This window comes from Pleurodeles waltl, chromosome 9 (genome assembly GCF_031143425.1).
Source record: "Pleurodeles waltl isolate 20211129_DDA chromosome 9, aPleWal1.hap1.20221129, whole genome shotgun sequence".
Lineage (NCBI taxonomy): Eukaryota > Metazoa > Chordata > Amphibia > Caudata > Salamandridae > Pleurodeles > Pleurodeles waltl.
In genome coordinates, this window is record NC_090448.1 from 238,900,036 (window position 1) to 238,915,465 (window position 15,430).

The 15,430-nt window shown below is 41.9% G+C and overlaps 1 protein-coding gene across 2 annotated transcripts in view; it reads right to left on the reverse strand.

Moving 5' to 3' along the window:
• CFAP92 (cilia and flagella associated protein 92 (putative)) overlaps positions 1 to 15,430 on the reverse strand; it is a 292,821-nt gene that overhangs the window by 198,089 nt on the left and 79,302 nt on the right. For both annotated transcript variants that reach the window (XM_069206631.1, XM_069206632.1), the window contains exon 3: positions 6,922 to 7,109. In XM_069206631.1, the coding sequence (XP_069062732.1) occupies positions 6,922 to 7,109 (188 nt within the window). The remainder of the gene's footprint in view (positions 1 to 6,921; positions 7,110 to 15,430) is intronic.

Below are 15,430 nucleotides of genomic sequence, written 5' to 3' on the forward strand. Positions count from 1 at the left end.
TTCCCTCAGCAGCTGGAGAAGCAGGAAGGGGGAGGGCTGCCAGACTGGTCTTCAAAGGCAGGGAAGGACATTTGGAGCAACTCAGCACCTCCCTCACATCCTGCAAACCCAGACAACTAGGTGCCCCCTTGATTAGATCAGGAGAGGGCAGGAGAGAGGTGTGTTTAGGATTTATAGCCACACCAGTGAGTGGGCTCAGCCAGATGTAACCTCCAAAAATAATTTTCAGCCATGATGGATTTTTGAGGAATGTTGCTCCCTGGGATTGATTTTTTGCCACACTTCCCAGGAAGTTGTCATCACAGGGGGAAGGACCCTGCACCTGATTGGAGAACCAGGACCCCCCCTGTTTTTCACCTAGGAGTGAGGATAAAACTGGCAGACCTGCACCCACACCTCAGATTCCTACCTGATGCTAACATGGAAGAACTACAGAAGAAGGACTGCCCTGCTGGACCCCTGAGCTGCACCTGGACACTGCACTCTGGAAGACTGCACCAGCTACACACCTAGGCTCCTCCACAAGAAGGACTTTGCCTGGCTTCAACTGGTTCAAGGAGGGGCTCTCTGCTACAGGTGATAAATTGCTAACCAGAGTCCCTTGCACCAACTCCTGAAGAAACTGACCAGCTGACCACTATCCAGTGGCCAAATTGGAGTTTGCGCCAGGTGCATTCTGGGAGTCACATTCCGCACCCTCAAGGAGCATCTCAGAGCTTCTGGAACCTTGGGGTGAGCTGTGAACCTCAAAAGAACCTTAAAAGAATTTCTGGGAGAAGATCCAGAAGTTTGGAGAGCTTTTTTAAAAAAGCCCCATGAAGGGACCGACCCGCTGTGGCAACGCTAGCCGGTTTGTCCCAACCGCGACCTAGCCTGACTTGCAGGTTCGTCCCCGTTGAGAAAATCTCCGAAAAAGCGACTAAGTCCGAACGTAGGAAGTTGACTGGAACCTCCCATGCAGTGTATCCAAAGAGGGCTCCACGGACGTCAGATCAAGATTCAGGTTTGCCCCAGTCGAAGGATTTTCATCTCGAAAAACGACTAAATCTGAAGGTAAAAATCTCCACGAGGGCTCCCGCGACGCATATCTGAAGAAGAGTTCCAGGAGGTCGGATAGCACTGGCGACTTGGTCCCACTGAAGAAAATCTCCAGAAAAACGACTTAGGGGGTCATTCTGACTTTCCCGCTGGGCTGGCGGGCGACTGCCAAAAGGCCGTCCACCGGCCCAGCGGGAAAGACCCAGCAACGATGAAGCCGGCTCCGAATGGAGCCGGCGGAGTTGCTGGGGTGCGACGGGTGCAGTGGCACCCGTAGCGATTTTCAGTGTCTGCCAAGCAGACACTGAAAATCTTGCTGGGGCCCTGTTAGGGGGCCCCTGCACTGCCCATGCCAGTGCATGGGCAGTGCAGGGGCCCCCAGGGGCCCCACAACACCCGTTCCCGCCAGCCTCTTCCTGGCGGTGTAAACCGCCAGGAAGAGGCTGGCGGGAAGGGGGTCGGAATCCGCCGCCATGGAGGATTCCTTTGGCCAGGGGAAAACCGCCGGTTTCCCTTTTCTGACCGCGGCTTTACCGCCGCGGTCAGAATTGGCCAGGAAGCACCGCCAGCCTGTTGGCGGTGCTTCCGTGGTCGTTGGCCCTGGCGGTCAATGACCGCCAGGGTCAGAATGACCCCCTTAGTCCTAAAGTAAACTTTTGACCAAGGCCTCCCACGGGCTGTACCCAAGCAGAGATCTATGCGGTCGGCCTAAAACTTTGATTTTGCCCCGGTCGAGGTGCGACCAGATGACCAGATTGGTGCTATTCGTTTCTAGGTGCTAAAAAGCATTAATTCTTTAAAAATTCATATCTCTGGTTCCCTTTATCAGATTTTATTCGTTTTGGTGTCATTGTAAAAATATAAATATTTCCCAATTTTATAAATTGGTGTTGGATTTTTAAACTGTTTTCTGTGTTTTATTTAATTACTGTTTGTGATATTTGAATGCTTTACGCTTTGTTTCCTAAGTTAAGCCTTGTCGCTCGTTGCCAAGCTACCAAGGGTTGAGCTGGGTTTAATTTATTGAGACCTAACTAGTCCTAAGTGAAGGTTAGTGGCCTATTGCTAAGTGTAGGTACTTACCTGCTCTTACCAATAACCCATTTTCCAACAGAGTACATAAAGGGCGCCCATTCTAAATACCAATTTGTTATGGAAAGTATTAATGTTTGGCAACTCAAATATGGCCAGAAAATATTACTATTTTACTGAAACCTCAAAGGATATCTTAACCTGTTTGCAAATTAAAGGAGTCCCCAAGGGACCACTTTCACTTTATAAATGTTGTCCTTTCTAGGACCACAACCTACTCCTAAAAAGTTCATTAAACTTTTTTTTTTTTTTTTAACGCTGCCCATTTTCCTTCAAGGAAAACAGGGTGAGTTTAAAAAAAAGCCTAATTTAAAAGCCTATGCAGTCTGTTTTGCAGTGATTTGATGTCACAATTTACAACCTAGCTCATCAATATTCATGAGGTAGGTGAAATTGCGATCCACTACAATTCAGTATTTGGTGAACAAAAATATTAGTATAAAGATCGGTACCCAAAATACCAATTAATTTGGTTAAAGTCGGTGCCCAAATTGTGTCCATTTTTACCAAATGCAATTTTAGCACATGATGCCTCACATTCCATTCCTGATTTTTGTTGATAGGTAGAAATGAAGGAGGATGTTGTGCAGATATCCATCTGGCTTTCTCAATTGGCCCCATATCTAGAAATTTAGGAACTGCACAACATAAAAGCTGAAATATTATTCACTTAATAGATTTTGACAATGGTGAAAAATCTTTGAAAATATCAGAGAGAGAGAGATGACCTCACTGGTGTGCACATCCTCCAGAATAAAAAACAAACTAAAATGTTGAATGGCATACTATATGGTTGATATTTCAATGACATTTGTTCATTTGCACAACAATTATGAGTGATCATCCATTTATCTAACATGTGTTGCTTAGTCCACATGTATACCTGTGTATCTATTAGGGTCACACATAATGAGATGTGACAAATTAACAAATAAATATGCCCTTAGTTTCTTTTCTGAAATTCACCTAGTATTAAGACGTGCTGGCTACGAAATGTATAATGTATTTTTAATATGCATTTAAATCAATGATGTAAGAACACAAATGCTGATGATATAAAGAAAGAAGGAGTCAAGCAAGAAAGATGTGGCATTTGGTATGGCGAACTCTACACTACGGCTACAGTTAATCCTGAGTATGTCTAGAAACATAAGACTCAAAAGTGCACACATATTCAAAGCAAAGGTTTAGAACATTCAAAAATGTAGCCTACTGTTAATTCAGTAGTGGTCAATAGGATTCTGTAAAGATATCTAGTTATCACAATAAAGGCGTACAGGATATAATGTTATTATGTCAGATTTCTAGTTAACTGAAAAGGCTTCTGTATAAGCTCCATTCACAAGCAAGAATATCCAAACTTTGGGTCTTGGTTAAGTTATGATGGGATTCAGAGAACCACACACCACAATTAGAGAAGCCTATCTGCCTGGCAGAACACAGTGTTAGGAAACAAAAAACGTTCCACAAAACATGCCACTAGTGACAACTTAAACACAGAAGGCTGGTCAGAGAAGAACATTAAGGTTGATAGGGCAGCCACATACCCTGTAACATTGTTGTTACTACTAGACCTGCTGGGCAAGTGGCAATGTAAAACTCTGAAAAGGCAAAAGGTTCAGACCCTCAAACTCACTCTACTGAACAAACTTGTTCTAGCAACCAGCATAAATTGATTTTGTGGTGGGTTTCATGGCAGACAAGATGACATTGACTACTCCAGTTGGAAAGTATTCCTGCCAGGCCATGAAGAGGGAAATGTACATCACAGAACTGAGAATGCTTTCTGTTTTGGGCTTTGCAAACAGATGTATGAACAGACACCTCAGTCTGGTGAATCTCATATTGGTCACTTCAGGGTGAAGTTCTAATTTGGGGTCTTCTAAGGACAGATGTCTCATAACATCTGATATCATGGTGAGGGAGCCTGCTTGTCTTGCAAGCACAAAAATCCTTGTTGGTGAGCCCACATCCACAGATGAACTGCTTCACAATACAGGGTCCAGGAACCCCGTTGATGCAATGGATGGTGGGTGGGCTGTTAGACAGAATCTGATTGACACTCTATCAGGACCAGCAGGCATAGAACTTACAGAGCAGGATATGTCAGAAACATTGGAATCTTATCCCAAATATCAGCAATCCTAAGTGGAGGAGGACAAGCTTTCATTCAGGTCATGCCCAATACTGCCCATATGAAGGACAGCGTGGGGGTTAGATGAGCTCTCTGGGAGTTGATCATAAAGCCCAAGTTTTAGAGAGATCATAGTGGGGAAAGGACGGGTATAGCCCTTGTGGATTAGATGCACTACCCAGTAATTTGTCATGATCATCTATGTGGAATTCTGGGAGATCTTCCTCCCACTTGAAGATGGTAGCTTAAGGGGAGTCAAACAAGTTTTGAAGCAAAAGTGTCAGTAGAAAATGGTGATAACTGGATCCGCTGCTGTTGGTAATGGCATCCCAGAGATCATCCTCTGGTTCGAAAGGAGTAGCACAGTTGTTTGGACTTCTGGATCTGCTGACATGGTTGTCTCTTCTGGAATTGTTTTGTCAATGAATAGCCTCCAAACCTCTTGTACAGTTAATGGAGCAGCCTGGCTTGGGAGGCTAGGTCCATCAATTGCAGAAACATTGGAAAGAAGTGTTTTTGTCCAAAAGAATATGGTTGACAAAATGAGAACATTCCAAAAAAATGTCACTGTTACTCGCTGTTTGCTCAACCAAGCATATAAAGGAGCACTTCACTAGTATCACTACAGTTTTGAAGATTGTTTGTGGAAAGCAGGAACATATGCATTTTAGATTTTTACATGTATTTGGTTCTGTGATGTCTTGTGACGCGACATGGAGTGGTGTTTTTCTACAGAAATTAACTTTATACTAAATTATTTTTCAAAGGCCAATAAATAATCCTTATTGGTTGTCAAAATAGATGTTGCAAATTGGAAACAAAGTGTATCTGATGAGAAATGAGTAAGGTTGTAGAGGATCCGGGCAGGGGCATAACTCCAGGGGGGTTAATGGGGGAGGGCATTTTTAAATATTACATCCCCCCAAAAAAAGTATTTTGTAGTAAATAGTTGAGTACAAATGCTTTCAGTCAGGTAATGTGAAGTGTATGGCGGATTTTACCTGTGATTTTCACATGCCCACACTGACAAAAACACACACACTCTCTCTGCTCTATATTTTAATGGCCTTAAAAATGTTGATTAGTTTTTAAAAAATGCATTTTTAGAACCCCTAACAATGTGCACTCCTCTCTCTTTCCACTGTTCCTTAAGCCACAATCATGTTTTGTTTCTCATATAAAGTGTTTTAACAAGATTTCCCAGTGTGATTGTTGGGAAATCTTAAACTCACAACCCCCAATCACACTGACCTAGCTTCGCCCCTGGGTCCAGGTATATCATGTAAAGCATACACATTAAGCCATTGATGGAGCCACTCAAACTGGCCAACTCAAATACTTGCAGTCAAAAAAAGATCCAGTTAAAGGATTGCTATGGAAGCAAAGGAAGTAACAAATGACCAGGAAGAAAAAACTGCCAAAGCTATCAAGTTTGAAAGTGTGGATAAGTCTGGAGAAGCTATATGGAGTGCATGGTAGTCATCAAACGTATGGACTAAAGGTGTATATACTGTATAAGGATCGGAGGTCATACGGCCTGATTTAGAGTTTGGCAGACAGGTTACTCCATCACAAGCGTGACGGATATCACGCCTGCCTTGTTAAACATGCATTAAATCCTATGGAACTTGTAATACTTTTTCACACGAGGAGTGTTAGGCAGTGAAATCTGATACTTTTAGGCCCATATTTGTATTTTTTGCGCTGCAAATATAATTGTATTTTGTAAGTTTCTGTCGCTTTTGCGTCAAAAAGTGACACAAATGCGGCGCAAAAAAAGTATAAATACGGGCCTTAATACAGTGAAGGGAGTATGGCTTAGGTCTTTAAACTTTTCAGCGTTCATTTTTGTAGCTCACAGCCTTCACCATATGCACACTGTTAGAAAATATTGCCCTCGTTGACCCCTAAAACAATGTTTTACAGTCCAACAGTTAACTTGATATAGCTGGCACTCCAATCGAACACACATAGGACAATCTTTGTTCCTACATTCACTTAACAGGTTTGTGCCTTGAGACCAACTTCAGGTGCAAAGGACATATGATTTCCAAGGCAGACACTGATGAAAATAATTAAAACATACTTGCAAGTGTTAATTAATTTAGTTCTAAAAATGGGTTGTCAAAGGAGGCACAATGGCACTTTTGTTACTGCTACACCTTAAATCCCATGGATATAGTGAATATGCTCTTTTTAGTGTCAAATTTAAATAAGTATGTGTTTTAATTAATTACATTCAAGCAGCGGTAAAGATGAATACAGACTGACAGACCGTCTAGTCATCTATTTTCCCATTCTATTTGCGGTATTATGCATAGACAATCAGCAGGGACACAAACAAATCCAAAGGAAGGGAAATCAAATTCCAACTACGTATTTTTCTAAAACAAACAAACACTATTAACATCCAAGGAAAGGAGTCATGACGATGGTAGCAAAAAATATTGCCTCCTTACTAGGAATTCTGAAAGCATCTAGAGCTGTATGGCATATACTGGTATTTTTCTAGATCCTTCTGCCATGTGGGTGGTGTTTATTCTCTTACTACAATAATGCCACTAACTGGTTTAGATAATCTGCCTCTTGATCAACAGATGTTGATGCTTACATGTTACACCATCCCAATAAACAAATAATTATTAATTAGTCCTTACCTTGGTTTCATTTTCCATGTACAATTTGGCTACAGCACCAAACACTACCACATCAGCTTTTATGGGCACAGCGTCATCGGGAAATAGAAAGTATTCCATGTGGTAGTAACCTTGGGCTTTTGGGGACGACACAACTTTGTTAGGTTCTTTAGATTTAGCACTTCCTTTTTCTGAGACTTTCTTCTGTTCTGTTGAGTAGGGAAAAAAAATAAAACTGTTATTTGTGTCAATATTTGTAGGTAAACAATATCTTCCTTTGTGTTAAAGTAGCTTTACTGAATACACAGCAGGTCTACCATGCAAGTGGTTGACCATGACCAATTTATAAGTCCAGATTACAGAGGAGGGCTGGGTACAATAACTAGCATTACTGACCAACTCCAAAACTAATACTGCAACTGGAGCAGATCAAAACACAAGTGGTTAACTATCACTAACTTATGGTCCCACACTAGAGGGGAGCACATGGGAGATAATTAAGGTATACATTATTGATCAGCACCAAGGTCCATGATGTCATTAGATGATTAATTTGACTACATAAATTCTCTCTTTGACTTTGCTTTTGTATTTGTGTTTCCTTTTTACTAGCCATTCCTTCTGCCAACAGTCCCCCCTCTGCTCATATGCAGTTAATTTATCTTCTGAGAAAAGAAACATGATATGCCAAATTATTGTACTAAGAATACAGAACCATGTTCTGCTATTTAATTTTTTTAATGTTACAAAAAATTGGATTTCAGATTGAGTTAAAAGCTAAATTCCATTTTTGGTGCAGAAATATGCATCGAAATATGAGCCAGAAAAAAAGATATGAAATGCCATAAGGCAAACCCAAGTAATGTTTGTGGTGTGATATAAATGCCTTCAGAAAATACACCCACTAGAAAATTGGCAATGGTTAATTTTCAGAGCTAAGGGGTTCCACTCAACCTCGTCATTGCTGACAGACCTTACTCCTGATGATTTTTGGCAGGACATGTTTATGCTCAAAGGTTAATAAGCTTGTCAAATAAAAACTATTTACTGAAAGTCAATTAAATAATCTGAAAAATGTATTCATTTTAGTCATACTCATTTGTTGTTATTTACTGAGTGAGTGTTAAGACTTGCCTAAAGACAACTTCTGCTGTCTGTTGTAGAAGCTCTATTGTGGGCAATACCAATACTTACAGTGGGATTTGGGCTAGCTGATCACTTACCATTGGTTGACATTCACGTCACTCTTATTTGCTTGATTCCCATTCAATGGCTTTCTCTCCTCTTCTTGTGGTTTTTCCCTTTCCCGGAGCATAGCTTCTTTACCATCCTTTTAATTGGATCACTTGTTTCCCACTGTGCACAATCAGGAAATTACTTCTTGTGGTTTTTCCCTCTCGTGGAGCATAGCTTCTTTACCATCCTTTTGATTGGACCACTTGCATCCCACAGTGCACAATCAAGAAATTACTGTTTTCGCTTTTAGCACCCGTTAGGAGCACATGTGATTTCTTGCGTCCTACCTTATGTGCTGCTTTCCCCCTAAAACTCCTGAGCACTTCATGTTGCTACTCCCTCTTCCCAGCTTGTATGTTGCATCTCCCACCCTGCCCAGTTGTCTTTTTTCATTTATTTTTTAACCCCCACACCTTCAAGAACTTCCATTATTTTCCCTACTTGTCCCTGTCCAGCTTGGTTTTAATATTCTGTTCTTTTGTTAGAAGCGCTCCCACCATCCGCTCAACCCGGTTATTGCCAACCACCCACTCTGTGCACTCGCAGATGATTACTTTTCCCATCAATGGCTCTACTGTTGCCCCCTAGGCCTTTGCAGCAGCCACTGCTTCTTATTTCATGTTGCCTCAGTCCACAAATCAACTTTGTGTGATCAAAATGTGTACTTCTTACCTGTTAGGTAGAACCAACACGTTTTTAAATTATAAGGATCTAGGTCTTCCTAACATTTAGCTTTTATGTATTCAGGTGTCTCACAGAGAAAGGAGGCACAGTAAACTCATGGAATACTTGCCAGTGGTTAGAAACGTAGACAACAAGATAAGGAGAATGTCTTCCTTTAAATAGGAAGAAAGCAACTGACAGTGACAAGAATGCGAACCAATGGTAATCAATGGACTGGCCCAAAGAAAAGGTTTGTATGAATGTGTGCTTGTGGCCCTACCACCTACACTGTCCACTTACTGTGCCTCGCATCTCATCCCATCCCACTCTTCCACCAAAGGAAAAATGTATGCCCTGTGGTGCTTATGCTCTCTCTTTATTGCTTCCCAAAGCATACACAACCCTGGTTGGCCACAGCACTGTTTTGGCCTAGACAACAACCTCGGCATCGGGACAGGGAATACACTGTCCACAGTTCAGAGAAAGGTGTAATAAGCAAAATGATCACTTCCATCTTCGATGTCCACATACTTTCCCCTTTGGTTTTGTCACTTGCCATTCACCAATCAATTCTCTTGGATTCTGACATATATTCTCTTACTAGACCTAGAAAGCAGACCTACTAAGAGTATGATCAGATTACATTTTAGCTGAGGAAGATTAAATATAGATATATTTTTCTGTGTTTAAAATGTTCATAGATCATTGAGTAGTTTCTGTATAAGTTGTTTGATTAGATGCTTATGAGCCTCTGTATTTTTATCTAGCACAATAGGTACATTTTATTTTAACTATTTGTCTACAAGTATTTCACTATTGAAATATTGAGAAATAGTTAACAAAATAATGTTATAAAAAAGTACACAAATAAATTACCTTCAAATACTGCCACATTTGAAAGTCTGTTTATAAAACTTTAAATCTCAATATATTATCCTCCTTATATATATATTCCATATATTTCCTTTCTATGTAATCATGTATCTATATTTGTATTACTTTAGTCACAAGTAAAAAAGACACTCTCTCCAATGCACTATTCTGTATCACCCTACACCTCTCTCAGTCTATCCTCTATCTTTACTCTCTGAGTCATCCCAAACCTCATTCTACTACAATGATCTCCATAATAACCCTCCCAAAATCCTTCCCTCCTCTTTCCCTCCTGGCTCACCACAAACCTCTATTTGCTACTATGATCTCCCAAACAACCCTACTAAATTCTCTCTCATGTATCATTCCTTTGACTAACTCTCAAACCTCATTTTACTACCATGATCTCACTAACCCCCTTCCACAGACTCTTCCCTCCTGCATCTTTCCTTTTACTCATCCCAAACCTCATTTTCCAACTATGATCTCCTAATTATTAACACTTTATAGATTCTTCCCTCTTCTATCCCTCCATTATTCTATCCAATCCAACTAACAAACTCACATGCCCACTGCTCAATACTCATATTTCCCTATTTAAATCCACCACTAATACTTTTGGGTTTCAGAGTAATGTGTACTCACCAAAAAGTGTTTTGATGCCAAATCAGGGGTAGTAATCATTATATAAATACAATTACAATAATTTTGTATAGATAGATTCATTTGCATATATATCACAAGAACTCGGAATGCTAAATAGCAAACACATCTATCATGATTATCTTCCAACAAACAGAGGACAATTTTCCAAAGGGACATACTCCTACACTTTCTACATCAGGCAGGAGAGAGGAACATGAATTTGTCAAACCCATGGCAAAAACCAGTCAACCAAGCTTATTTACCAAGCTGATAGCCTGAAGATTTGAATGTAGGATAACATGAATGTAATCTTTTCTTGCCTACATATACCTGCAAGCTGAAAAGCAATGAAGTTTGACAGGACATTTCCCACAAAAAAATCTAATTATAAATCTCTCAATTGCACAACTTCCCAAACTCATCCTACCATGTGTATAAGTGTCACAATGTGCAACATATTCCACTTTAAAGACGCAGTTTAACACTTTCCGAAAACCATTATTCATTTATTCCACATTTGTATACAGTGCCACTCAATTCGAGAGGGTGTTGTGTGTGGCAGTGCCTTTTGTAATAATTACACCTGATTGCAAGTCAACATGGCTGCATTTAATATTTTCGCTGTTGAATCACCCAAGGGCTTCACATGCATGTGCTTTATGTTTTTTATTTGCAAATCCTCACACACACCTTGCATATCTGCAGGAACAGCAGAATGCAGCTCTTTTGTGCTGATTGCAGGATGTGTTGCTTGGAAGTACTACTGAATATCGAGTATCAACCTACAAGAATTTTGTGGACAGAATATTGAGGGGCAAAATATTTAAAGTAAATGTATAAAGAGAAGTATAAACTTACTATATCTATCTCCATATCAACGTACCTTGAAGATATAGACATTGCCAATGTACATATGTGTGGAGTTATGTATAGAGAATAAATTCTTACCTGTTGATATTTCGGTTTCCATATTTTGTCTGCAATATTCAGTGCCATTGATATTCTGGCTTCGGTATGAAGGGTGCACACATGTTGATTAATTCATGTGAACTATATCACAAATTTCAAACATTTGAAATACAGACACTGCTCAGAAATTGTTTGTAAATATCTAAGGAAGTTACAGTCATTTTACTGTAATGTTGGATCATACTGGAATGGAAAACCTGTGCTGGCTTGACTAGTGGATCATTGCACCCATTGGCAGTCTCCAAAGAAGGTAGATGTTACCACAATTATTCATCTTTAATGAATGCAGTTTGAACTACTATGAGAGCTGTTTTGAAACTCTATGTTTTTGCCACCATTCAAACTAACAGGATACAGATGGAAATCTTTCCACTTCTCTGGTGAGAGAGCAAGGAAGCTGATCTTGTAGAGATATTTAAGCCTTCTTAGGTATGGAACATGGCTTGTAACGGTATTTCTTTGACAGACCTAGTACTGTCACCCAGGAATGCCAACAGTTGACCAGTCACTTTGACCGAGGCTGGACAAACCTCGAAAAGACAATCTCACATACCAAAGGTAAGATGGGGAATTTGGGCAGCTTGAATGGAGGTTGGCCAAGCATTCGGCTTGCCGATCAGGTCAGCACAACTCAAATTTGAAATGTGAGTCTGACTGTGTTTATTGTCCTCACTAGGGAGTTTTTCGTTATTTAAGTTTAGGATTTGTCATTTAGGCAGGTGACAGCATGATGAAACCAATGTGATTAGGTACAGGGGAAGTCCAAAGACCTGGAAGACAGAGATGTGAGTGAAGTCTCTGGTACAAGAGTAGGAAGCTCAGTAAGTGGAGGCAATGGTAATTTAGATCATAGTGCAGACCCACATGGATGAATGTACTGAAAGAGGTAATTGGTTCAGTTGCCTCGGACCTTCACAGAGCCTCCAAAAGGCTCAGACAAGTGATTGTTCTGATTTTGAGGGAGCGCAATTGTCATTCCATGTCCTTTCTCCTTGCTGGAAGATAGGATGAACTGTTGAATTCTCCCTTCCCTCTCTTACTCTTCTTTCCCACCTCTCCCACAGTGATGGGTTGCAGCACAAAATGGCAGACTATACAAAAATGTTTTCCTGGTAGTGAAAGGGAGCACAGTAAGAAGTTACTTACCTTCGGTAACGCTTTTTCTGGTGGATACAGTATCTACCTGTGGAGTCCTCACCTTTTGAATACTCCCAATAGGCCAGCATTCAACAGAAATCTTTTCTTTCTGGCTCTCCATGTCGACGAGGACATCACGGTGGAACGGCTCCACACACGACTCCGTCTGACATCATCAAAGTCATAAGAAGTCCTTGCCGACACTGATGTCAGTTTCACCCACTTTTTTTACCATGCCTTCGAGGTGAACACCAACATCACAAGTACAACATGTGCAAACTCATCAAAATAATTTATATACACATCTATATATAAAAATACATTCTGTACTTACAACTTGCCAGAAATATATATATACAATATATACAAATCATATCTTTCTTGGCAGACCCAGACAGGCAACGGGGAGGCGGGTGGGACTGTGAGTCCACAGGTAGATACTGTATCCACCAGAAAAAGCATTACCGAAGGTAAGTAACTTGTTCTTCTGATGGATACCTCTACCTGTGGATTTCTCACCTTTGAACAGAATTCCAAAGCAGTCCTGCACTCAGAGGTGGGTGCCTGTCTGGCTATACCATGAAATCCTGCAGCACTGAATGGGCAAAACGACCGTCCCTCCTCACTTCTGAGTCCAATCAGTAATGCTTCGCGAAAGTGTGGAGGGGAGCTCAAGTTGCTGCTTTGCAAATATCCACAAAAGGTATGCCTCTAGTCAAAGCAGAAGAAGTAGATGTAGCTCTGGTAGAAAGCTCTAATGCCCTAAGGAGAATCCTTCTTTGCCAGTGAATAACATATGTCAATGTAAAGAATGATTCACCTCAATAGTGCTCTTTTGTGGATGGCTTTGCCCTTTATCTTGCCCATGTAGCCAACGAAAAGCTGATCATCGGTCCTGAACTCTCATGTCCTGTCCACATAGAAGCTGAGCGCACTGTTTGGATCCAGACAGTGCAGCCTTTCCTCCTACTTAGAGGGATGAGGGGAAGGTTAAAAGGACAGAAGGGTAATGGATTGCCCTAAATGAAAAGTAGTCACCACCTTTGGCAGGAAAGCCTCCCTGGTTCTCAAAACGTGCTTGCTAGCATGGAAAGTGGTAAGCTGGGGTTTTACAGTAAGAGCCTGCAGCACACTAACACGCCTAGCCGACGTGATTGCTCAGAGAAAAATAGTTTTAAACGTAAGGAGCCTCAACGGGCAACTATGCAGGGATTCAAACGGTGTACCCATCAGGTATGTTAAAACTAAAATTAAATCCCACTGAGCCATTATAAACCGAGTGAGAGGAAACCTATTGTCAAACCGTAAACGCGTAAAGCAGCCAGTCGCTCCAGCTCAACTGAATGCGTCCCCAATGCTCTATGCATCGGAAACTGGAGGCTGAAGAAAGTCGGGCAAATCGCGTTCTCACGAGTGGCAAACAGGTCCATCTGAGGCATCCCCCATAACTGGAAGGCGTAAAGAACCACCTCCGGATGGAGATGCCATTCGTGGTTGGCTGAAAAGTGCCAGCTGAGACTGTCTGCACATACGTTGAGAACTCTGGCCAAATGGTTTGCTACTATGCAAACCTGATGGTATAGAGCCCAGGACTAGAGTCTTAGAGCCTCTCTGCAGAGAACATACGACCATGTTCCCCACTGTTTGTTGATGTACCACATCATGGTAATGTTGGCCATTAAGACTTGAACCGACTGACTGTGAATGGAATGGAGGAAGGCCCTGAGACCCAGACATATCACTCATAACTCCAACAGATTGATGTGAAACATCTGTCCCACTGGAGACCAAGCCCCTTTGAGCTCCAGATCCTGCAGATGCACTCCTCACACTAGAGTTGAAGCACCCGTTATGACTGTGGTCACCGAAGGTGGAAGACAAAACTGCCTCCCTTGCGATAGGTTGCCATTTACACTCCACCATCGAAGATCCGCTGCAGTGTCTCTGGAGACTGTTATAGGCTCCTTGAGATCTCAGTTATGTTGAAACCACTGCCTACAAAGGCACCACTAGAGAGCTCTCATGTGCCAATGGTTGTGAGTGACCAGCAGAATACAGGAAGCAAACAGACTGAGCAGACGTAGGAACAATCGCTCCATCCTGAAACATTAGAATCATAGCCTGAATGTCCCAAATCCTCTGAGGAGGGGGAAGGCATGATTCAATGCTGTGTCCAGTACTGCCCCTATGAACAAGAGGTGTTGAGAGGGTTCCAGGTGAGATTTGGGCACGTTGAACGAAAAAACCTAAGGTAAGCAACAACTGGGTTGCCACCTGCAAATGGTGTGGCACTAACTCTGGAAACTTGGCTCTGAGCAGCCATTCATCCAGGTAAGGGGATACCGATATTCCCCTTCTTCTGAGATGCGCTTCAAACACTGCTTTCACCTTTGTGAAGACTTGAGGTGCCAAACTGGCAAACTGGAAGGAAGGACCGCAAACTGGTAGTGCTGCAACCCTACCATGAATGGGAGATACTTCCTGTGCGACCGCAGAAGGGGGATGTGAAAATATGTGTCCTGCGAGTCAATAGAAACCATCCAGTCTTCCTTGTCCAGCGCCAGAAGCACCTGAGCTAGTGTCAGCATTTTGAAGTTCTCCTGTTTGAGTTACCAATTCAAACTCCGCAGGTCTAGGATGGACGTCAAACAACCATCTTTCTTGGGGATCAGGAACTATCTTGAATAACATCCCTGACCCCTTTCCTGCTCCAGAACCAACTCCACTACGCCCTTTAACAGCAGATTTTGCATCTCCTGCTGAAGCAACAGCAGGTGATCCTCTGAACAAAAAGTATGCTGGGGAGGGAAAGCAGAGGAAAACTCCTGAAATGGAAGGGCACACCCATTTCCAACAATGCTCAACACCCATAAATCTGATGTTATTGACTCCCACTATTGAAGAAAATGATTTAATTCTCCCCCTATGGGCAACACTTGCTGCTGAAAGGGAAGAGAACTAGGGCTGCTTTCCTGACAGGTTCCCAGCGGAAGATGAAGTGGAGGAG